This window comes from Trachymyrmex cornetzi, unplaced genomic scaffold, assembly GCF_001594075.2.
Source record: "Trachymyrmex cornetzi isolate Tcor2-1 unplaced genomic scaffold, Tcor1.1 scaffold124, whole genome shotgun sequence".
NCBI classification, from domain to species: domain Eukaryota; kingdom Metazoa; phylum Arthropoda; class Insecta; order Hymenoptera; family Formicidae; genus Trachymyrmex; species Trachymyrmex cornetzi.
In genome coordinates this window covers 182,730-207,887 of record NW_017295806.1, presented here as the reverse complement: position 1 = coordinate 207,887, position 25,158 = coordinate 182,730, and the positions used below count along the sequence as shown (strand labels likewise).

General features: G+C 32.4%; 3 protein-coding genes across 4 annotated transcripts in view; 2 read left to right on the top strand and 1 right to left on the bottom strand.

Moving 5' to 3' along the window:
• Nucleotides 1-3,750, top strand: part of Spred (Sprouty-related protein with EVH-1 domain) — a 5,575-nt gene extending 1,825 nt beyond the window's left edge. The window contains exons 2-6 of one of the 2 annotated variants that reach the window (XM_018521869.1): nt 467-773; nt 957-1,125; nt 1,761-1,786; nt 1,942-2,498; nt 2,987-3,750. In XM_018521869.1, the coding sequence (XP_018377371.1) occupies nt 467-773; nt 957-1,125; nt 1,761-1,786; nt 1,942-2,498; nt 2,987-3,143 (1,216 nt within the window). In that variant the 3' untranslated portion in view covers nt 3,144-3,750. Of the gene's footprint in view, nt 1-466; nt 774-956; nt 1,126-1,724; nt 1,787-1,941; nt 2,499-2,986 lie in introns of both variants that reach the window. The other variant, XM_018521868.1, reaches the window with a different exon arrangement.
• A 5,226-nt stretch (nt 3,751-8,976) lies between these two features.
• On the bottom strand, nt 8,977-13,382 carry Fdx1 (Adrenodoxin-like protein 1, mitochondrial Ferredoxin 1). Its single transcript, XM_018521870.1, has 4 exons — nt 13,027-13,382; nt 12,751-12,802; nt 11,678-11,925; nt 8,977-9,119 (listed from the first exon to the last, which is right to left on the bottom strand). Exons 1-4 carry the CDS (start codon nt 13,133-13,135, stop codon nt 9,016-9,018), a joined length of 513 nt encoding a protein of 170 aa, XP_018377372.1. The 5' UTR covers nt 13,136-13,382; the 3' UTR covers nt 8,977-9,015.
• A 1,743-nt stretch (nt 13,383-15,125) lies between these two features.
• Nucleotides 15,126-23,245, top strand: LOC108770311 (protein FAM122A). Its single transcript, XM_018521829.1, has 5 exons — nt 15,126-15,235; nt 18,969-19,032; nt 21,164-21,549; nt 21,701-21,844; nt 22,103-23,245. Exons 1-5 carry the CDS (start codon nt 15,126-15,128, stop codon nt 22,329-22,331), a joined length of 933 nt encoding a protein of 310 aa, XP_018377331.1. The 3' UTR covers nt 22,332-23,245.
• The last annotated feature ends 1,913 nt before the right edge of the window (nt 23,246-25,158 follow it).

The following is a 25,158-nucleotide window of genomic DNA, read 5'->3' as shown; positions in this document are numbered from 1 at the left end:
TGTGTGTGTGAATAATGTAGTAATATAATATAAATTTGTGTAAAATAAATTTGTTCTTTGTTCCCAAGAAAACTAATTTTGAAAAAATTAATTATTAGCAAAATAATGTCTTTATACTTTGTGTGCATATATGATATTTAATCGTTTATGACAGAGTTGGGATTTAGGGCGGAATTCATAATCAGATCTTATATTGATCGTCCTAAGTACAGTCTTAAGAAGTCACGAACCAATCACCATATTAGCGTCTTAAGACATTACCCAATAGTTACACATTTCGGCCAATTTTCAACTTGGTTTTTACTCCTTACTTCACTGGTTTTTGATATTACAACAAATTATTTGATTTGTTTTTATGGAAGTTACAGAAATTCTGTTTGTGTCCGTTATCAATTATACTTTAGTAGATGTACGAATATAAGTGATATATAATGTCAAGCAACTATTATATTTGTTCCTTTTACAGTGGTAACTATCTGGTAAGGGTCCATGCCCAGGTAATGACAAGAGATGATAGTTCTGGTGGTTGGGTTCCTTTGAGTGGAGGTGGATTGGCAAATGTTTCAGTCAGACGTAGAGTCATTCCCTCAGGAATACATCAAATAAACAATACCAATGGAATCACTATTCCTACTACGACCAATCCTACGCATTCTGTTTCCAATACAGCAGTTGGTCTTCAAAACCATGGATCTTCTAATATGTCACCACCTGGCACGAATAAAAAAAAACATGAATATCTTATTTATGGAAAACGCATCACCGACCAATCGGTAGGTCTCGCAATTTTATTATCTTATTATTTAAATATTTACTTCAGGAGGATATAATAAACGCTATAGCAGTTACACTTAATATAATTTGAAATCATAATATATGTTGCAAAAAATGTAACATGAATTCACCAATATTATATTCATTATAAATAATTTGTATGAAAATAAATCTTTTTTTAGGTTGTTCTTAGTTGTACAATTAAAAAAGATTTCGAATATAATAAGGTAATGCCAACTTTTCATCACTGGCGGACAGGGGAAAAAAAGTTTGGTTTAACATTTCAAACAGCTGCTGATGCAAGAGCATTTGACAAAGGCGTTCGAACAGCAGTTGAAGAACTATTGGAAGGTACAGCATTTTCCTAAAAAAATCAAAAGAGTATGATTTACAGGAATGATTGACATAAGAATAAAATAATTGACATAATGTTGACATTAGAAAATTGCATTCATAATGTGTTGGTGTTAAATTTTCAAGTTATGGTATCGATAATTTGATTTTAGTTCTTTTCATATTTTATTTTTTTCTTTTTGCAAAATCATGTCCTTATCTTGTTTTAAATGAAAGAATATATACAGCCAACAAAGAAACAATATTGTTATATAGTAAACATAGGAATTTTTCTACAGAGTAGGTAATTACTGTATTTTTTATCATTTTTTTCTGTATGTGGACATTAACTTTTATTCATTGTTTTTTAATATTAAAGTGTTATAGACATTGAATAATAAAATATCAAAATCATTGATATATATTATCACGTAATAATTTTATAGTAAGTATTATAAGGTTTCTTTTTTTGTGTCTTATTAATTCGTTTGCTAATCATTTTGCTGCATTTATTACGGATTGTGGAAATGGTAAGCTTAATAGCCTCAAATTCATGTCTTATTTTTTTTCCTTTTTGATGTAATTTTATTGTGAAATTTTATGTTTTAATGTACTAGGTCTGTCTGATTTGACGTTAACTACTGATGTTCCAGACGCTGGGGATGAAGATGTTTTCATGGTAAAAAATTTTATTGTTTCTATATTTATTAATTTTTTATTAATTTTAATTTAAAAGAGATATTAATTATAATAAAATATACAAGTCACAGTAAAATTAAGCTGGAAGAAAAACTAGAGCAACAAAGTTTTTACTGGAATTATTAAAATTTACAGACTCTGAATTTACCAGTAGAACCACCTGAGCCACGTTCATCTTCGGATACACCTCTTGGAATTCGAGTGTCCAGTTATTCTCAATATTCGGAGCTTCCTGACTCGCACCGATCTATCCATTACATTAGTAGTTCTTCCATTAAAGCCCCATCGTCACAACATCCTCTGGCTTCTACCACAGATATTGGATCAGATAATTATCCTTATGTGCAGCTTACAACACTTAATCATGAATATCTATATCCTATCATCGATGATCACAAGGGTGAAAGATTAGATGGACACAATACTTCCAATAGTGGAAGCTCTCTAAAGAAGCCAGATACAATAATATCACAACCTTCGAAAAATACTGTGAGACGTAATGTGCAAACGTTACGTTGTAAACATTGTCAAGAACTGTATTCAGAGCAACATAATCCAAAAGGTTCCTGCGAATATGCCCCTGATCCAATTAGACGTGGAATTGAAACAATTTCTTGTTTGTCATGTGCCCAATGTATGTTATATCACTGCATGAGTGACGCCGAAGGTGATTTTGCACAAAATCCTTGTAGGTACGTATAATATTGTGATTGTATAGCCAGATATTTATATTTTTTTAACTCTATTATTATACTATTCTTACTTATATATTTAACATATATTTGTACTTATATTATTATTTTCTTCAATTGTTTTGCATTGTTTTGTATGATAAAAGTTCGGATTTTTTAGAAATTTATTGTATTTTTTATATTTGTTGCAAAAAAAACATTAAAGGCCGGTTGTTCTATCTTTCGGTAAATTTTATCTGTTGGGTAAGTAGCAAGATTATCCAATCACATGCGTGGATTACCAGATTTACCTCACAAGTAAAATTTACCAAAAGGTGGAACAACCGGTCCTAAATCAGTTTTTTTTTTTTTAAGATATATTTGGATGTATACTACATCTTAAATTTTACGTTAGTATTTATCATTATAAAATATTTTTTTTATAATGCAATTTAATCGATTAATATTTTATATATAACATTGGAGTAAATTACAAAATATCAAATCAGTTGTAGTGCAGAAGAAGGATGCGGACGCAGATGGCTTGGTTTGGCCTTGTTGTCATTGATCGTTCCTTGCTTGTGGATATATCCTCCACTTAAAGCTGTACATTGGTGCGGAATGTTCTGTGGAATATGCGGCGGGCGTCACCATCCTATGGAATAACTGGAAGAACCCTTTGATGTCTCTGCTCCATATTCGATTGGTTCAAGCAACTTTTCTGCGTCGTATGGTGCAGTCGCCAATGAATATTATGATTTGAGTATGGATCGCTGTCAGAGGTATCAAAGGGGTAGACAGTTTCCAGTGCACGCACTTATTCATCAGAGTCATCTTTAAGAAAAAAATTGATCAGTTAGATAAGACCCAATTTAGTATACAGGATGTCATAATCTCAATATTCCATACATTTTATATATTTTATTAGAGCAAAGTGCATTATTTAATCTCACATGTACATTGGACAATTTGGATGAAATCAACTAGTATTTACACAGTTTGAATAATTGATCTGTGGAAATCACAGCAAATGGACTCAGACCAACTATTTGTGATATGTGGTGCACATTGTGAGTGTAGCTTTTGTGAGTAAACACGAAAGAAATTTTTTAATTCTCAGTTTGAGTGATGTTTGCTTTATGATATCCAACGATACGCGTCCAATGGAAAAATAAATAAGGTGACTTAGAATATGTCTTGATGGGATTATCAATATGGAAAATGTAAAGATATATCGTGATTATTAGATCTGATTTAAATTGCCGAATCAATAAGCCAATCCTTTCCAATTTATTTTCATGTTTTTTCATGTGATATAAATGTGTATTCACTTCATCAATTGTTTTGGTTTTTTTTAATTAACAATATGAACAAAAATTGACAAATTTAATAATATTGGTTGGGAAAAAAGTTTCCTCGTATTTTTATGCAAAAGTTTTTTTATTTTTTGCGAAATTTTCGTGACAATTATATTATTCGCTAGTGTAAAGTTTCAGCTTTAAGAATCTGTTTTTTTAATTGCAGTATGATATGATTTTTATCGGAGTTATGAGCAATCAGTCAGAATGCTCCTTAATTCGCGAATAACTCAAGAACAAACTCAAGAAAAAAATCATAGGTATATTTAAAAAAAAAAATGATTTTATAAGGAAAAAAAAGCTTCAAGCTTTCATGATAGGTAATCGAAAATTTTCGTAAATTTTTTTTGGGCACGTGAAAGACTTCCAAAATAAAAAGAAATTTTTTCATCTTTTTCAACTCGTTTCTTATATGTAAAAATTACCAAATTCACAGAAATTAAAAAAATATAGTAACCTTTCGAAAGTAGAGATTTAAAGCTTTAAAATCTTTTTTTTTTTTTTAATTTAAATTTTATTCATTTTTGACGAAGATACAAAATGGTTGGATACAACAGAGCAATAGGAGTTAAGCACGATAATTCTTATACAAACCAAACGGTTAACACAACAAATTAATAATTAATCCGCTTACATGTTTCGGTTCACTTTTGAGCCATCTTCAGACAGTATAATGTTGTAATTACAAAAAAAATTTTTTTCTTACAAACTAATTCATTTTAGTAAGCCACCTCCACCTATTAATAATTGAGCCGAAACATGTAAGCGGATTAATGATTAATAAAGTTGTTTTGTTAACCATTCGGTTTGCACAAGAATTACCGTGCTTGACTCCTATTGCCCTGTTGTCTCTAACCATTTTGTATCATTAAGGAGTCTTTAGGAATTAATTTATATTTAACGAAGAGAGAGAGAGATATTGTATATACAATTTTGAATTTAAAAAAAACGAAGAAACTTTCTCCCCAACCCATTATATTGAAAGACAGATATAAGATTTATCTTTCTTTTTTTTTTCTAACATTTATCTTTCATCATTTTGCCATTTCAAAAAATTAATGCACATTATACTTTGACGTATTGGTTATAAAAATATTTAATCTATTTTATTTAAAGAAACTTTAAATTCAGGTTCTAATGATTAAATCGAAGAAAGTAAACAAGCCTATCTAAGCCGATGTACAATCTTTGTTACAATAAAGTTGCAAATGAAGGTTTTAATATTGGGATACAACATTTAATATTGAGATTTCGTTAAATGTATAGAACATAATTTTACGAGACTAAAGTTTTTTAATACAAAAGAAATGAGAAATAAAGTTGTTCCATTAATAAAACTAATAAAAATCACACATAAAGATATAACAAATGTAAAGAGGATAATTCTCTTCTTTCCAAAACAAAAACGTTTGTAAAAAATAATCCACAGCTTTTGTTCGCACATGTCAATAAAGGCAACGTAGTAGTGGCCCTTGACAGAACAGATTTCATACAGAAAATGGAGGCATTATTTGCAGATCCTGAGACGTATACGAATTTGAAACGTAATTCCGTAAACAAGGTAATCACTGAGTTAAAGGCAAAAGTTTCTGAAAAGTTGGAAGCATTGTGGACTTGTATCGGATTCTTGCTATAAATACTTAAAGTGTACCAATGCTACCTCATGTTTATATGATACACAAAGCTAAATATCCGCTTCGTGTCATTGTTTCGTCTATTGGAAATCCCCTTAACAATTTAGCATCTATATTGCATAAAATAATTCAAAATAGTCTACCGCCGGCTGACAATTTCAACGATAACAATTTCCAATTGAAATTAAAAATATTTCTAATATGACAATTTTAGAGAATGCTTTGCTTTCATCTCTAGATGTGGTATCACTTCACTAATATACTGATTGATCTAGTTTTAGAAAGTTTTTTTTTATCTCAAAATGGTTATTGAACTTTTATTGAGCGAAATACTGACATTACGAAGACGGACTTTTTTAAAGGCAGTTAACTTAATTCTAAATTCTGTATATTTTGTTTTAACAAGTTTTATAAACAGACATATGGAGTACCTATGGGTTCACTATTATCCTCTATAGTAGTTGACATTGTGATGCAAGATTGAAATTATGTGTATTAAAAAAACTTTCTGTGTTGCTCCATTTTTTATGTAAGATATGTAGACGATATTGTTTTTCTCTTGACAATATCTATATAAATGAACTCTTAGATGATCTTAATTCTTACCACCCTAGATTTAAATCTACTGTAGAAGTAAAAGATGACTCTAGATTGAATTTTTTGGATGTCTGCTTGATTAAAAAAGATAATATCTTTATTCGTGATTTATATCAAAAATTTACATTCTCAGGTAGATTTTTTAATTTTTACTCGTGGCTACGCTCTCTGCTAAAAAGTAGAAACAATGATAAGTTTAATAGACAGTTCTTTTCCTCTTCCATCCTAACTTCCATCAAAAAAATTTGAATTTAGTTATGAAAATTCTTTTAAACAATGGTTACCTATTAAACTTGATATTTTCTACCATTATAGAAAGATTACATAACAAACTCGAACAATTGAATCATATAAAATACATTGAGGGTAAGATTGTAAAAAATATGAACAAAAAGTTTTTTTTACTGTACCTTTTATTCCTACCATACAAAGAAAAATTTAGAATTTTTTCAATAATAATGCCTACATAAGAATGGCTTATAAGGGCATCAACGAATTGAGTAAATTTATTAAGTTTAAAAAGACTCTCTAATTGGTCAGATTCCAGCGTTGTCTATGAGATTGCAAAGATTATAATGTAACATAATGTAGGACAGACGAGAAGTCTAAAATCGCGTATCATTGAGCACAGAAATCACATTAATTGGTACACGATTCAACATTCAGTGATTACAGAATCGAAGCATCACATGATTTTGATTAGAATAACAAAAAGTTTAGATGAAGAGAATATTCTTAACAAAAGATTAATTTCAGAGATGATCCATATTAAAAAACAAAAACATAGTTTAAATTTACAGAATGACACATCATCTCTAGATCCGCTTTATGAGAATTTATTTACAATGATATAATGTTTCCTTCTTGTTTGCTTTTGTATATATTTTCGACATTCGAGATAATTTCTCACTTAGTGTCTGATGAGCGAGCCATAAATAATTTGGATATTCTTTTGATTTCATGTAAATTTTCAAAATTTTATTAATGTAATTTGTCTAATTTATTTTAATTTATATTATACAGTAAATTTGACAATTTAATGAATACTACTAGTCATACAGCCATTGGTCTGCTCATCACAGTGATTCTATATAAGCTGTATAACGTGTGTTCACTCAGTATTAACTTAGAATATATTCAATGACCAACAATTCATTGATTTACTTAGCGGATCGGGCAATTCAATGCTTAAGAATTACTGGCAGATGTACTCACGTTGACCACATATAACCTGGCAATAACTTGCGATCAGTATGCAATTAAGTCATATTTAGGTTTAATATTGTTTATTATTTATTAATAGTGTATTATTGTTACTGAAGAGAATCCAAACCAAGGATCGAAAAGTTTTACTTTTATTAAATAAACGAAAAATTTGCATCTCTATACATCCTGTTGCTGGCTCTAATAGGCTTGTTTACTTTCTTTAATTTAATCTATTTTATTTAGAAGATATTTTCTTGTTTTCTCTCAAGTTGTATCTCTTTAAAGATATCTTCATATAAAATTAATAAAAGAAAAAATGAAAAGAAAGATTACTATCAAGCAGTAATATATTTATATAGTAATTTGAACATTTTATTTTGAATAATAAATTTTAACGTTATTGTTTTGACAGTATTTGTAAGTAATAGCATTATACTTGTGTTATAATGAAAAATGTACAATATGCGTATGTATGCGCGCGCGCGCGCGCGTGTGTGTGTGTGTGTGTGTGTGTGTGTAAAGGAGAGAGGATAATGTATATTGTATGTGAGAAATGTAGTATTTTGAAAATTAGAGAAATTTTTTTATATATATTTGAGATCATAGTGTTTATTTCATGCAATTATTTAAAAATTATTATTAAAGTATTTTTTAATTAAGTCATGTACAATCTCCAATTACCTGCTTGTATTATTAAAATTAATGTGACAACATTGTAAAAATATACCAAGAAACATTGACATTGAAAGTTGTAAAATATCTTTTAAATTACATTGAAAAATCAATGTACTTTTAGATGTGTATAAAAACAGCATTCTACACATAAATAGATTAACTATTTTATATTAATTAATAGTAATTTTATTTATAGCAGAATTAATTTAGTTTTTAAAATTTTTATAAATAAATTTGCAACAATTAGTTTCTTAATATGATTGTTTTAAAGAAAATATTAAAATGCCTTTAATGCTAAATTGTTAAAGACTGAAAATTAGCCGCTTTATGAATAAATGACAAAATACATGTGAAACCCTTTCGATTTATAAATTTCTCATAACGTAATTATGCTGTTCGGTTAATTTAGTTATTATATTTTTTCAAACTTATTAGATATTTGTTTTTTCTCGGATTTTCCGGATACAGCAATATAGACACATGCCGGGTGTTTCATACACGTTCGGATAGGCCGGCTACTCGCAAAAATAACTCTGCTACATATACACTATACGTTCGTATGAAACTTGGATGTCGGTATGCAAAACATGATAGAATCGGTATATAGTCGGTATGCAAAACATGATATACGGCGGATCATATCTGATAAGGTGGGTAGAAAACTATAAGTGATCTATGTAAAATTCCGTATATATTCATATAGAGCATATATTCATATAGCACAAAACACCTGAATATGCATATTTAATACGATAGAGTCAAATGAAATTCATACCAAACTGTATCGAAAACTATAGACGAAGATCTTCAGAAATGGAAAAACATATACAATACTATAGAAATAGCCAATTTTTCGGTCATTTGTACTGAAAGTCATATGTGATACGTTAGAATCGTCGATATACTCTTTCGTAATCTATCCGTTTCTTTCGATTTTTTTAACCTGGGTGCTCAAGCAAATGATCACACAAATTAATTTTAAATAGTACTATTTATTATAAAATATATTTATGATATACTTACACAAATATTGACACATTTAATTAAATTAACTTAGAACAAAATTTGTTAATGCGAAGTGGGGGTATGTCCATCCACATAAAAATTTCTAGTTGCCTTAGGTAATTCTAGCTCTATGCCATCTAATTCCTTCTTCAAAATTATTTGACAACCTAGAAACAACATAAATAAGAGTTATTCATATTTGTAGAATTATACATGTTAAAGCTGTGTTATTAGAAGTATGCATTAATTTTAAAGGATTTTTTAGTAAAAAAATATGGCTTTGTTGTCTTCAAACGTCTGGAAATCATTGATCGATCAACATTTAATGATTCTGCAAGTTTTTCTTGCGTTTGATTCAGATCTTGATCGAGTAAAGCTTCCACTTCCTCATCTTCAAACTTTTTCGGCTGGCCTGGACGGTCCTTGTCTTCCATGTCAAAATCATCTTTTTTATAGCGTCGAAATCAGTACTCACTGTTGAAATCGATGTAGTATAATCACCATAATCTTCCGACAGTATTCGTTGACTTTCAGCAGCACTTTTCTTCAAATGGAAGCAAAAAAGCAAAGTTTCCCGCGAATTGCGTTTTGTTGGTACAAAATTCGACATATTCAATGCTAAAAAAAAAAATCAATTTTCAATTCGGTACAATGACACATACGGAAAACTAAAGCCACATGATGGTGCTTTTAACGTGAAGGTAGTATGGCCCGATGCGATAGTATTAGTTACGCCATTTCTTGAAAATCCTTTAAAATTAATGCATACTCCTAATATTTCTCATAATTATATCGAGTAATATTACAAACTAAAAATCAAGAAAAAGAATCGTTTTTTATATTATCCTTGTAAATGTAATAAATTAGACTAACAAAGGAAAATCCCAATCCGTAAATTCAAAAAATAATGAAACTGACAATACATAAGGGATATCTTGGTATAGAATATTTTGGGGGGATAAATATTATCTAGAAGTTGTTTTTCTATATTTATTTATTCATTATTTTTTATCAACAAAAGGAAATGGAGCAAAATTTTGATTGTAATTTCACCATTTTAAACAGTTTTTTTCCACTCCCTAACATGAACGCACAAATTGTAGCGGCAGCATTTGTGGACTGCTGGGTAGCAAGATTTGGCATACCCGCCATTATTACGACTGATCAGGGAAAACAATTTGAAGCCAGCCTTTTTCAAGCTCTTTCGAGACTGTTGGGCAGCAGAAAAATGAAAACTTCCCCATATCAACTTCAAACAGCCTAATCGAGAGGTAAGCATTAAAAACAGCTATAAGTTGTCAAAAAACCGGCAACAATGGCTGGACGTTCTATCATTGGTACTTCTGGGCCTTCACACTTGCATCAAGGAAGACTTAAAATGCTCCCCTACAGAATTGGTTTATGGTGCTCCATTGAGGGTACTTGGAGTTTCTCGAAAATATGGACCCTACAGAGGGCACGGAAACATTTGTCATGGCGTTACACAGATGCATTCGTTAATTCCGTCCACAAACACCAACTCATCATGAAAAACAAACAGCCTTCAGACAGCAGTAACTGACATAAAACCACGCATGTTTTCGTTAGAGAGGATGGCGTCCGGTAGCCACTCCAACATCCCTACATCGGGTCGCACGAAGTAGTCCGCAGGGAAAATGAGCACCTGTATATTGTGCGCATAAATGGTCGAGACATCGCCTTGTCAATGGAAAAACTAAAACCTGCTTACCTACCTCACGCCGACGACGTACCTGAACGACTGGCCTTCATTTGGACACGTTACAATTGGACACGTTGCAATTGGACACATTGCAAATGGACACGTTATATTGGACGTGTATCACTTGGACACGTTAATATTAGACACGTATCACTTGGACACGTAAATATTGGACTAATCTTAATCCTAACCCTAACCTAACCTAGGGTCCTATATTAACGTGTCCAAGTGATACGTGTCCAATATTAACGCATCCAATATAACGTGTCCATTTGCAACGTATCCAATTGCAACGTGTCTAATTGTAACGTGTCCAAATGAACCTCTCCCACCTGAACCGCCACAGGAGGGAACATTAGAGAACATTATCGCGACAAGCTGTAAACATAAGAAACCCTGTAATAAAGAAAAAAAAATAAAATTCGCGTCTATTCATACATAGCCACTTGGGCGAGGAGTATATGTGGGGATCTGCTTACACTCTTCCACACATACTCACACTTTCACATCCATAAACAGCTATACTCTCTTACATTCACATACCTCACACTAGGTAGCGCGCATACACTGACACCATGTTATAACACGTTTTCTCACATTTACACTCACTGTTCTTTTCTAAAATCTTCTCGATTGTTTTTCGAACTAGTCGCGTTCCTCATCTACTAAAAGAATTTTTATGTATTATTATTAATAAAGAAATTATATTGCGTATCTCTAGTTCAGTCTTGTTTCAATCTTCGTGTAGTAACCGCTATAGTTTGATATTTATTGAAAGCGAAAAAAGAGAGTTCTATAGCGCAGTTTAGTGTAGAAATAAAAATCTAATGATTGCAGTGAAGGCAATTGCAAAAATGTTACAAACACACCCCAAACAGAAACCTTACAATGCACAAACTACTGGCATAACTAGATTTTCTTACGATACGGAAATTTACCTTTGGGATGCCCCTTTATCTTGCAATTAGTTTTAAATTTAAAGAGAAGTAATAAAGATTGATATACCTAGCCTAGAATTTTCCTTCAAGAAAGGTGCTAAATCCAAAAGATCTTCTTCTCTTTCATCAGGAGTTGAAAGTTTATCCACATAGTCATGATGTACATATACATGACAAGTTGTACATGCCAAACTGGCTTCGCATGCACCTTCAATATCAATTTCATGTCTATGAGCCAAATAGAGTACATTGTCTCCTACTTTTCCTTTTATTTTAACTTTCTTGCCTGTTTTATCAATAAAAGTGACGTTAACTCTGGAAAGCAATCACAATAAAGTAATTTTTACTGATCGTTATAAAATCATTAACTTAACTTTTAATGCCCACAATGTAATATAATAATATTGACATTATGTAATAGAATCGATAATAAAGATTTATCTAATTCAACATTAATGTACACCCGTCCCTCAATTTACACGGATTATCCGTTCCATGCGATTTTTTTACGCGGAAAAAACCGCGTAAAAGAACCCATCAATGTGAAAAAAATTTTTTAAGAAAAAACACATAAGTAAGTTATAGAAATATATATTTCATATATTTTCACAGAGGAACCTTAAGCCTCCTGAGTAATCATCACAGCCATATTGAATCGTGACGTCAGAAGCGAGAAATGACATGTTAATTTTTATTACATGTCATTTATAAATAAAGACAATTTGGGTAAAACGAAATAATGAGATTGTTTTAAAACATTTGTAAAAATGGACGAAAACTATAGGCATGTGTAAGTGAAAATAAGCTACGCATGCGCATTGAATAAAAGCATTTCATGTGTCTTATCACTTTTTATGATTATTTCCTGACTGTCAGGGAAGAGAGAGAGAGATAGTTTTCGTCCATTTTGAATGCAAGAGATCCGGGTTCGACTCCCGGCCGAGGCAATATTTTTCGCAATAAGAATTAATTATTTACAGATTTTAATATGTCATTCAACATTATTAAGAAGATGCGAATAAACATTAAAAATTTGTTAAATTGCTAGTTAATTTACGTTTCATCCAAATTGTAGAGTTCTAAGAAAATTATCTATTTTATAAATCTTACATGAAGCAAGAATACATTTATTTTACCTACATATCAGCCTCAGTTTTAGGATCCTGCATTTCGTATTCACCATGAAACATAACTGCAAAAAATATTTTTAAAGTTTTATTCATTCAATACATAAGTCAACAAGTTTGTATGTATATGCTATCTAACAAAAGAAAAACATCAGTGATAGTAGATTTAGAACAGATACAGGATATTCTTTTTTCTAATTGGCCCATCAAATGCTTCAAGGCATTTGTAGCGAGGCTTTGACCACAGCCCAAGTAGCAATTGATAATTTTTTAACATGATATAACTAACCTTTAGATGTATGAATTTTGTGATTAGATAGCTTAATCAAATGGCTTATTGGAGTACACATTCTTTGCTTTGTATAGAATAGATGTAGCTGCCGTAGAACAAACATCATTTTTAACACAATATTTCGTACAAGATATTGAAGCACCTTAAAACCGAATTAACGGCGACATTTAAAAACATCACTCGGGTCCCGAATAGAGCAAAGCATACAATACACAAGTAAAATGTTGGTTATGCAGGTTATGCTGCACCGTAAAGAGAAATCTGAGAGTAAAAAGGATTAAATAGAGCGGAACACTAGAGGCCAAGATACCAGAAATGCCACATGGCGTCGGTTAGGTTAGGTCGTCATCGCCATTTTAATTCAGTATAAGTACTTATAGCCATAAAGTGCCTTTTCATGCTGACGCTCGACGCTCGTTTTCAGCTATTTCCAGCGTCAAAATAAATCACAAGATAAAAAATAGGCTCGTTCTTTTTGACTGAACTTTTGCACCAGTTCATCTTTCTTCCTTTTCTCTTTAGGAGGAAAGAAGAGGAAAAAAGATGAACTGGTGCAAAAGTTCAGCAAAAAAGAACAAGCCAAGTTACGTGACTTATTTTGACGCCTAAAATGAGCGTCGAGCGTCGGCATGAAAAGGCATCTTTATAAGCTAATGACAGCTGATGCATTACATGAGGAAAGTTAAATTGTTAGAAAAAGAAGAAAATATAGCACGTACTTATAGTATGTACAATCAGAAGCAATGAGGTTGCGACACTTTTTTTCGATGGGTTTCGGAATACAGCCTACTCACCAAGCGATTGGTTCTTATTTGTCGATCCATGAATAAGAACCAATAGGTGCATTCAATACTACAACCGCTCACTGAGCGCTCATTTTGCCTCTGTGAGATTTCCTAATCTCAATAGTCATCAACTTTAAGTCCGGATCTACAATAGGTGTTTTAAGCTTAAGCCGTAAGAAATTGACCAATTACAGTCGAATCCGAAAAGAATAAGCGACTGTGATTCGCCCATTTCTCTATTGTAGATCTCTCTATTGTAGATCCGGACTTAAGATTTTAGTTGGGTAAGGGCCTGAGCACAATAGAGGAACAGGAATTAGATATTAAGATTTTAACCTATCAGAAACTGATTACATCGGAATACACGGTTTCTGATAGGTTGAAATCTTAATATCTAATTCTTGTTCCTCTATTGTGCGCAGGCCCTTATGCTATTCTAAATAATTACCCTATTAGTACTTTATGATTGGTTGAATTTTGTTCCGCTGCCGCATGAACCGTTTAATGTGACATCAGACTTAAGATCACTGTTGCGGACTTTTGTGTGCGCCAGCCTAACGTCACACCGCCACACGCACTGCACAAGCACGTAAAGCCGGCGGCACACGATGCTTGTTTTCCTGCTGGACTTCTAACTAGATTAAAATCTTACCACCGTATTGGCTGCGGTGCTATCGGTATCAGCATCGCAGCCAATACGGTGGCAAGATTTTCATCCCGCTAGCAATCCAACAGAAAAACAAGCATCGTGTGGCGCAGGCTTTACCGAGCATGATAGCATCTAGCCTGTGATATCGATGGTAGCAAGTAGCGGCAGTAACACTAGCCGTACTACCAGCATCATCGAGATCACGAAGATTACTCGCCCCGCGGCCGCTTCGTTCGAGTTACTTAGTTTTGTGCGCGACCTGATTCCAGGAACTTCCTAGTTTTTTCTTTCGTTCCATCGCCGTGCCCGTCCCGAGTGTTCACTCGTCCCCGGAGAATGTGGGCGCGTTAATTATCTCGAGACGGGTTCATTACTCATCTGAATGCGCGTGGTTTCCTCGTCGGTGGGTGGACATCTCGATGTTCGCGTCGGTCACGGCAGCCGGCGAAGAAAACGTATGCCGGGATCGTAAGATTTGTGCGAATTTCGCAGAAACGCGCGTGACAGATTTGGCAACGTCAAGGCTCGACGGTAGCAGCGACGGAGACGACATTCTCGGATAATCTCGGACGCCACAGGTTCTCCTATGTGCCATCTCCGCGCGGACGTTGCACGATTACGTTTTGAGACACCTGGGACTGCCGCGTGTCACCCCGACAATCATGGACGTTGATTGTCCGATCGTTAGTCTGAAGCGATCCAGCAGCGCGCCGATGATTAACGAGATCAGCGCGACCATGTCCGTTACTACACCCTCGACGTCGTCGTCGAGGTATGTCAATGATTACTCCCCTCCTTTATCCATGGACGTATATCATGGAATGTGACCTGCTTGCAATCTGAATTACTCTAGGTCCAGGATAACGTAAAAATCAATCGTAGCATGTATCAAGACCTAGCGATAAAGTCTGCTGTAGTTGCAGTCTTATAGCGTGTTCGGCCCAACCAGGTTTGTATCAGCTAGGATTGAATTAATGGCATTTTATGTTCTCTTATTGGTAGAGCATTAACGTCAACCAATAATAAATCATTAATTCAACCTAGGTTGATGCAAATCCGATTGAGTCGAAAATGCTGTTAGTAATGATTTTTATTAACGAGTTACTTGCACTTCTTATGTGTGTGTGTGAGTGGGTAATTGAACTGTTACCTGCTCCAACTATTAGCGATCTTGTAAAATTAACAGTGTTGCATGAAGCAATACAGGTGTTGCCTAGCTGAATACAGGTATTGAATGATCAATCCTTTTTTTTAATATATTTTCTTCGAACATAATCTTAAAACTTCTTATCGGAATAATACTAGAAAAATAAATAGTATAAGTGAAATTTTAAAAATTTGATATTTGTAATGTGATGTAAAGTGACAACCTGACAACACAATCAAACACAGCATTTAAGCTGTTTACATTTGTATCGACTTAGTCATAGTTGAAAAGCATGGAATCATACACTGTGTTAGCCTGTGTACATTGTTGAAAAGCACTTAATATTTCTATTATATAGGGTGTCTCTACAGTGTCAAAACTGCTACAACGGCTTCAGCATATGAAAACAAATTGAAAATGTCTAATAAACATATATCCGATTTCGAACGATTTCAGAGTTATGGGATATTGAAGAAAGAAAACGTGAATCGTAGTAAATGTTGTTTAATGTTCGTTGTTCTGTTCTGAATCTTGAGTCTTTTTCTGATAGACTAGTTCTTTCATTCATCCCTAAAATGTAAACAAATACATGTTAAGGATGACATGTCACTGTCAATGACTACTATCCTCATTAGATTGGAAGAGGCCAGGACGCTCCTATTAAATGGCCGGTGAGAAGTCCCGACCTCACACTACTGGATTTTTTTTCTTTGGAGATGAATGAAAGATTTAATCTACCAGAATGAGATTTAGAATGCATAACATTTATGGTACTTAACGCTGTCGATATCATTCGTGAAACTCTAAATATTTGTCATCAAGTCCGAAACTATTATTTCGTGTTAGAGAGTGTGTCGAAGTCGAAGGACGGAGGAATTTTTGAACATTTTTTGTAAAAAATTAAATGAAATAACGAACATTAAATAACGTTTACTATGATTTATGTTTTTTTACTTCAATATCCCGTAACTCCGAAACCGTTCGGACATATGTTTATTAGACATTTTCAACTTGTTTTCATGTGCTAAAGTTTCTATAGCAATTTTGGCACTACATGCAGAGGACATCCTGTATTTATACATATAAATATGTATTTCTATCTATTGGAACGTTTTATTGGAAGCTTTAATTTTTTATATACTTATTTAAAATAAGATTAAGTTAGAAACTATTTCAAAAATGAGAATATACACTGCTAAAAAAAATTATGGCATAGAAAAATATTGGGCAAAAATTGGTTAACTTTGATTGATGATAATTTTGCGAAAAATTATCGTAGGATGACGTTTTTTTTTTAATTAAAGCTTGAAATCTCTATCTTCAGACGTTATGACCAGATTTTAAGTTTGCTGCACCCCTGCCACTGTAATTCAAAATATGAGGATATATTTGTCATATTGAAAATTGCAAAGTTTGACGGAATGCATGGACTTTGTAAATTTTTTGGGGGGAATGCCCCGTTTGCAGCGACATAAAGTTCGAACTTTCCCATTTAATTAAAAAAATAAAAAAAACGATCGTAAACCGGGTACAAACGAAGTACAAACGCGCTACGGTATTAATTTTTATTTTTGTTAAAGTTAGGCGCCAGGTTCACATCGGTCGATAATAGTCTGTTTTTATTTTAAAACTGTCTTAAATATAATGTCTTAAGATGTTAATACAGTCCTTGACTAACGACATCTTAAAACATTATATTTAAGACAGTTTTAAAATAGAAACGGACTATGAACACCGTTCCATGTTTTTTGCGTTTCACAGTTGTAACCCTTGAACCTTATGAACAGTCCATAGGCAAAGAGGGCAGAGATTTAGAGAGAGACACTGTCCAACTGTACACACCATGTGCTTTTATAAGATGCGCAAGATGCCGCCAAAATTATAGTTTTGTGTAATAATTGTATTTTACAAAAGGAAAAAAAAATATCAAAAAAATTCGAGATCGAACCCGCAATGTCGAGGTTACTAATCAAACGCGCTACCGCTGCGTCATGAGCTCTTCGATCAAACGATCTACTAAACTGGCTTATTAGGCGCTCGAAATTTTCAATTTTGATTTGCAAACGCTTGAGTAGTGCGTATTATCCTTTTACCAAGTAACACTTGACATGAATACCTATCGCTACAACGAGTTTCGTTGAAATCGGTTGGTATCACGTCGTGAAGTCTCCTTGTTAGTTAATAATTTTACCTATACACACGAATACATCAAGTATCGAATCTTATTGGGATTATTATAATGTCATGATTTATATTTTTAGAGCCCAAAATCATTCATATTATTTTAATTTATAATTGTTTTAAAGTAATAACATATGTTGTGAAAGATACAGTTCTGTTAGTCGTACCCAATTATAAGTGACTTTAAAGTTTCATTTATTATACATATGCGTTCATCTCTCAACATATTCTCCATCAATATACAGTGGAACTTTCCTAAGTACAGTACTCTGTAACTTCATTCTCCTTCCACATATGTACACGACGTTGTGTATAAAAATTTTCAGTGTTAAAATAGATTATGTTGCGTTAGCATCTGCGTAAACATTCTCACTCTATATGTGTAATAGATAATACATGCTATTTCTTTTTAATGCTCCATCCCTAATGAAAGAATAGGGAGAACCTCCCTAACTTCTCACAGCCCCGCGTAGTAAAAGTTATGGAAGTTCCATTGTATACTGATTATTACGATAAAAATTTCACTTTGAATAGGAAAAGGTACCCGCCTCAAATAGGGCGTTTTTCAACAAGTACACAGTGTATAACACAGTGAATTATTTCATTTTTATCCAATGTTGACAAACAACAAGGATATAATGATTCACTGTGTTACACTGGAAAATGCCCACAGTCAAGTAGTTCGAAACCTGACTGAGATAATATTTTTCGCAATAAATTCTTTGCAGTGTCTTAAGATGCTTATTAACATTATTATTAAATTAACGAATTTAATTTGTGGTATTATTTTAGCTTCAGTTTATGATTACGTTTTAAGTCTAACAGTAATCGGCTTATAATGTATGTAATTAAAGATGTATCTTTTTTTAATTTAACTTACATAGAAGTATTATTAAACACCAAGATCTCCAGCCTTGATCTTTAATTGGCTTCTTCTTTACTTATTTGTATTCTTCACATAGTGGTGTAGCTTAATTTATTGTTAACTTTAATTAATTTTTATCTTACATTGCAAACGTATGGTTCATGTAGTATTTGTTGTAATGAAGATTTGAATTCTGAATTTTTTTAAAGTTATTGAGAGAATCTTTATTGATAATAAGTTTATTAAAAAAATGTTTTCTAATATTTGCAACTGTGCTTAATTGTCTTTAAACATTTATTTTATCACTTGCAGGGACGCTGTGTCAACTTATAATATATTTGCAAATTCAACTCGTCTACGACGTTTTAGTACCAGTGTAAGATCATGTTATCTATTTACTCTCTTACTTTGTATTATTTATTACTCAGCTCAGTATTGATTAAATATTATCTAAGTTTCTCTGTTACTCTGGTAGTAAAATTTGAAATATAATATTTATTTTCTATTTTATAAATAAACAAAAAATTAAATTTACAATAGGTTAGAAAAAGTGTAACATTTCATTTTGTAATGCTATAATTCTTTGATCAACTTATTTGACTGATACTGGGAGCTTTTCAACAAGAGACATAACAGATGACATAATGTAACACAGTGAATCATTACATCCTTGCTGCTTGCCAATGTTGAGAATAAAGATGAAATTATTACTATCTTATATAGAGTCGCTTGTTGGAAAGCTCCCACTGTACTTTATCTTATGTTTTTTTTTATTAAAAACTATATAAGATACAAGGCTTCAATGAAATAAATCAAATTAAACAAATGAAAAGCCAGTGTCGGCCAGTGAGTCGACACTGATTATTCTTGTATAATAAATTATATTTAAATAATGAAATTACAAGACATTTCGATCCTTAATTTGGATCCTCTTCATTACAGAAATATAATAAACGTTAGAGTATAATGCTTTTTCACTGATAGGCATTGTTAATAAAGCAAAACGTATTGTTGGCAAAACAATAATGCGCACAATTAAATCAAGATGTGTGCTATATGACATACTGCATACTGTAAGCTTGTGAGAGATGGTCACTGACTACGTTTATATACGGGGTGTCCAGAAAATCGCCCTGAAATATTTCGGAAAGTGATTCGGGATCCAAAAAGAAAAAAAGCTATATGAACATAGATCCGGAAATAAGTCGTTTCTGAGTTATAAGCACTTTTATGTTAAAAAAATTGTAATTTATTTTTCATAATCACAATCATAATTTATTTCGATGTTTTAACATAAATAACTACATTCTGGACTATTTTGGCGTTACCCAGGATGCAGCATGGAGGCATAATCCGCTTGGCATCCCTCTTTTATTTTTTCTATTAAAAAATTTTTTTACTTTACTAGAGGAATGCCAAGCAGATTATGCCTCCGCGTGGTGCATTCTGACTAACGCCAAAATAATCCGAAAAATGTAGTCATGTATGAAATAAATTATGATTGTGTTTATGAAAAAAAATAAAAATTACAATTTTTTTTTAAACAAAAGTGGTTACAACTCGGAAACTACTTATTTCCGGATCTATATTTATATAGCTTTTTCCCCTTCTTTTTAGGTCCCGAATCACTTCCCGAAGTATTGCGGGTGATTTTCCGGATACCCTGTATACATAATAATAGATAAAACATAGAAACACAATCAAGAATTTGTAAATAAGTCATAATATAATAGATCCAACATTTGGATGAAGAAAAATCTCTTAATAAAGATTAATTTCAGAAATTATTTTTATTCAAAGACAAAAGAGAGGATTAAATTTGCAAAACTACACAGACTTGTTGAATCCGTTGTGGATTACGACTTATTTACACAAATTCTTGATTGTTTCTGGGTCTGTTGTCTGTGGCTGAACCAGTGTACACTTTTGGAACTTAAAGTGAAATAAGTATATGTTTGAGATTTGTCGAAAGTGAGAAAGAGATTTCTAGTGCAGTCTAGTGCAGGAACAGAAAACAGACCATATATTTCATCTATTATTCCGTATATATGTATAAACATAATCATTGTCCGAAGATCTCTCATAAACTTATAGTATATCATACAGTATGTATCTTAATCTAATTGTGCGCATTATTGTCTTGCTATTACTTTATTAATGTGTAAGTCGAGATTTAATCTTATATTTTGACTACAATAATTTACTCTGTTTCTAATATTTTAGCTTAATATTCAACACCGCTTACATATATTGTTAAATATTAAAGACATTGTACATTTGACTTTTTATATGTGGACAATAGCTTAACAATATCTGTCAGTGAAAAAGCGCCTTATTCTCTAATTTTGTAACATTTATTATATTTTTGTACCAAAGAGGACCCAAATTAGAAATCGAAACGTCTTGTAATTTCGTTATTTAAATATAATTTATTAAATTATTACACAAAAACAAGTATTGGCTCACTTTTCATTTGTTTAATTTTTATCTACTTTTTTTACTTTTAGAGCCCTGGTAATGTTCCTAGATTGACACCACGCGTGAGTCAGTTAAGACAGGAAGAATGTGTGGATGTCGCTGGCCGGGAGGCAGCACACGAGAAGGAAATTCATAGTGCCATGCAGATATCGCAATCATGGGAGGATCTCACTTTGGAGGCGGAAGGATTATCATTCAAGGATTCAGAGTCTCCTACGCAGCTTAACAAAGTAGAACGACCGAAGAGGCCATTGGATCCTCTAAGTTTAAATCTGTCTATCACCGGTTCACCGCTGTGTTCTTCACCTTCCCCTACAAGATCTGGATTTAATCAAAGACAGTGTTACTCTCCTGGTATTCATATCTGGAAGAACAATTTGTCTCCTAGTCCTACTAGAAAGGCATTTGCCACGAGGTAAAGCTTGTTCAGAACATAAATGTATCTCGTCTAAAGTTGTTACATAAAATTTATGTATGGTCATACTTAAAAAGAAAAAATGATTAATGCAGTTTATGTTATTTTTTTCATTGTTTATTATTTTCTGCTAATATTTCATGAAATACAGGCGCAGTTTGAGTCCTATCGCGATAAGGCCAAGCTGTTTAGGGCCAGTCAAAAGAAAATTCGAATTAGACGAGGCTGGAATGGATCACAGTTTACAACCACCTGTAAAACGCACTTCTGGTTTATTAACGTCAGTTGCATCCAGGTTGCGTATATTTTTACAACAATTCTCTGTATATATTACATTTAAATATGATAAAATTATCAAAGTAATAATTTTTTAAGTATAAAAGAAACGATTAAAGATTTGTTTTTTATTCTTGTATTCTTCAAACTGATGCACACGATGCATTAAGTAAAAGTGAAACAAACATGTATTTACTTCACTGCAGGAATAAAAAATAGATTTAATATGTGTGTATCCCTATAATATGGTTTCTTTAATTCAATAATGTCTTCGCAGATTGGATGCTCTGTCCAGCCCACTTCCTGGAACTATCAGTTCCGTGGGCACACCCGAATCGTTATCGAGCGCGGATTCACCTAGTTTCTCTTTCCGGCCGGTGGATAGTCCATCACCAGTTCGTGTAAATCCGAACAGCGACAGCGAATCTTTATCAGACGTGAGCAATCAAAGCAAATTGATGGATCAAATACGTGCCGATCAGATCAGTCAGGATAATCACAGATGAACATGAGAAATTGTCGGACACGCGAGAGCTTGGAGATTCGACGTGTCATATTAATTCTTCTCGGCATATCGATGTAAAGGAGAAAGTATTTGTATCACGCACGAATCCAAAAATCGCGAGCATATTCTTGTTGTTGGTCTTGTCGTTCGTAGACAAAGAACAGTAGTGCGACATGAATTTTTTGGAACTTTAGTGCAAGTACGACATAAGTTTAGAAGAGAAGCACTTCTAAATGTGCATCTCTAATACTTTTTCGATGTACGAGTAAGCGTAGCGCCAACAGTGTTCTTTCCCTTTAATTAAATGCTAGCCACACATATCGGTGAAAAGACGCTTTACATGCCTCCGTATCGTTCCATGTATTCCGGAGTGAAATATCTATGTCCTCCGACTGGAATAATTTATTTCCTCTTTTTATCTTTGTTTAATTAGCTATATACAATATGATTCTGTATGTATCAATTAATGTATACAAGATAAGCCTTTTCCTTCGCTAATTGTGTACTATCCATTCTATTCGATGATTCTTGGCTCTTGTTATCTATTTTTAATATTTGATAAGTTTATTTTGGGCATTGGATAATTCTCTATCCAGTGATTCCTAACGAACTATTTGTTATATAGATGATCAAGATCGCGTTTAATCACATTTAATCGTGTTTAATCGTGTTGATTTCGTAATATTGTACAGACACGATTCAACCACCCCGTTGCCTTTAATTATATTTTTTATTATTATATTATTTCTGCCGATATTTTTTGGGACTTCAGTTTCCATCTTAACGAGAAGTTTACGTTGACGCAGTTAAAATCTCCAGGCTCGTATTCTTTGTAGTAGTCAGCGTAAGTGCTAATAGAAAATCTGAAGTTTTCCCTTAAAATGTTCAAAGTAATGATTGCATAATATAAAGATAATATATTTTTATATTATGCAATCATTACTTTGAACATTTTAAGAAGTGTAAGAATACCCCAATATTTCGAATTTTTCAAATATGTCTGACAAGAAAACACAAGCAAGTGTCTCGCTCCGATTGTAATAAGCTTTGAATATGTTAAAATATAGATAAAAGTAAGAGACGTGTATTTTTTTATAACTTGCTTAATCGCATGTTAAAGAAATGAAACTCTTCTTTTTGAAAAAAATTAATTTCCTTCTTTTTGAATGAATATCTGAACCATAAAAGATATAAAAATGTTTTAATTAAATAACTAAATAATTAAATAAAGCATATACGATTTATGTATCATTGACACATCGTTATATACTACATCAATATCGCACGCATATATACACGCACATACAAATTTTCTAACTAATCTTTTCTGTTAGGTATCCAAGTCTAATTCTAAGAACTTAATATTGTTTTTCATGTAATCCTTAGTCCAAATCAAGATTGTTTTATATGTATAAAGTATAAAACTTGTAAATACTTATATTTACGAATTAATGCCAGGAATCAATAATAAAGTTTCCAATTTTTTTTCGTTTCTGGCATAAAATTGACCTGTTTGGACCATTACCGTTTATACTTTTTTTGTGGAAAAGGAAAAAAATATTTATTTGAAAAATAATCGGTAAAACAGGTGATTTTAGGATCCCCTTAATGTGCAATTAAGCACTTATAAATGTGTGTGCGTGTGTGTCTTATTTTTATCTATATTTTAACATATCCAAAGCTTATTATAAAGTCGCAGCAGAACATTTGAATATATTTCCTTCTGAGTCGTTTTTAGGGGAACAGTGAGAATATGTTGCATATGCTCACATGCAAAGATCAAAGATATCTGTAATCTACTTTGCGAGGAAAAATCCACAAATATCGTCGGTTTTTCCTAGCTTCCAACTGTCTGTTTGTCAAAATGATGGCCAGGTGAAACTACCAGCGTATGTCGAACATTAATAATGTATATCATTTACGTAAAAGCGCTGCTGTAGTTCATGAGATAATGATCTTATCCTGGGTATATATCAATTACCCACATCACTAATTGGCTAATTTAAAATAATATAATCTCATTGGTGAAGCAGTGAAAAATTACTAGGAACAGGCCGATGTGAGTGGTGTGTGCAATTGAATTGTATTGCAAGTGCGCCGCTCCCTCTTGTCCTATGCATTAATAATAATAATAATAATAATAATAATAGTAATAGTAATAATGATGATGATAATAATATATAGACGCGTTTGTTCTAGATTTCTTCGAACAATATCGTACAAATGGCTCTGTTTTCTCTCTGACGCTTTGTTTACGAATAATGACGTCATGTAGACTCCGCAAGATCTTCCCTTTACTTAAACCAAAGCATAAATATTAAGTTTTCAAGCTCATACTGCATTTAATACTCCTTTCCTTCTTCTTTTATTTTCGTCGGCTTGTGTCGATCAGGCTCGTTCTTATGTTTCTGAAGAAACACATCTCTAACAACTACACATGTTACGAAACATGTAATGATTTTTGGAATAAATAGAGCCGACCGAAATTTCGCTTTTGGTCAATTTCAGTAAAAAATCAAAGTTTCGATTTGATTTCGGTTTCGGCTGAAATTAAGAGAAAATTTCGGTAAGTAAACCGAAATTGCAACGCGTCAGCGAGCATTCGAGAAACTATACGTTATCATCGATTGATCGGTGCCGATTGCTGCAAACTTCGCCAGTGCTTTCTTCCTTCTTTATCCTTTTTCCTTTTTTACTCGCCAAGACGCTACATATCTAGTGCCTGAAATTCCTTATAATTTATAGAAAATTCCTTATCATTTAAGGAATAATAAGATATTAATAAAATCTTATTTTTCAAAAAATATACAAATTTCACATATTTTGAC

What these genes read in the sequence shown, in the direction of transcription:
- Fdx1 (XM_018521870.1), bottom strand. Translation starts at nt 13,135, where the DNA reads ATGATGTTTGTTCTACGGCAGCTACATCTATTCTATACAAAGCAAAGA. An exon ending in CAAAATTCATACATCTAAAG is followed by an intron (nt 12,803 to 13,026) that starts GTTAGTTATATC and finishes TATTTTTTGCAG; the next exon opens with TTATGTTTCATGGTGAATAC. An exon ending in GAAGGAAAATTCTAGGCTAG is followed by an intron (nt 9,120 to 11,677) that starts GTATATCAATCT and finishes TGTTGTTTCTAG; the next exon opens with GTTGTCAAATAATTTTGAAG.
- LOC108770311 (XM_018521829.1), top strand. Translation starts at nt 15,126, where the DNA reads ATGGACGTTGATTGTCCGATCGTTAGTCTGAAGCGATCCAGCAGCGCG. An exon ending in TACGACGTTTTAGTACCAGT is followed by an intron (nt 19,033 to 21,163) that starts GTAAGATCATGT and finishes TTTTACTTTTAG; the next exon opens with AGCCCTGGTAATGTTCCTAG. An exon ending in AGAAAGGCATTTGCCACGAG is followed by an intron (nt 21,550 to 21,700) that starts GTAAAGCTTGTT and finishes CATGAAATACAG; the next exon opens with GCGCAGTTTGAGTCCTATCG.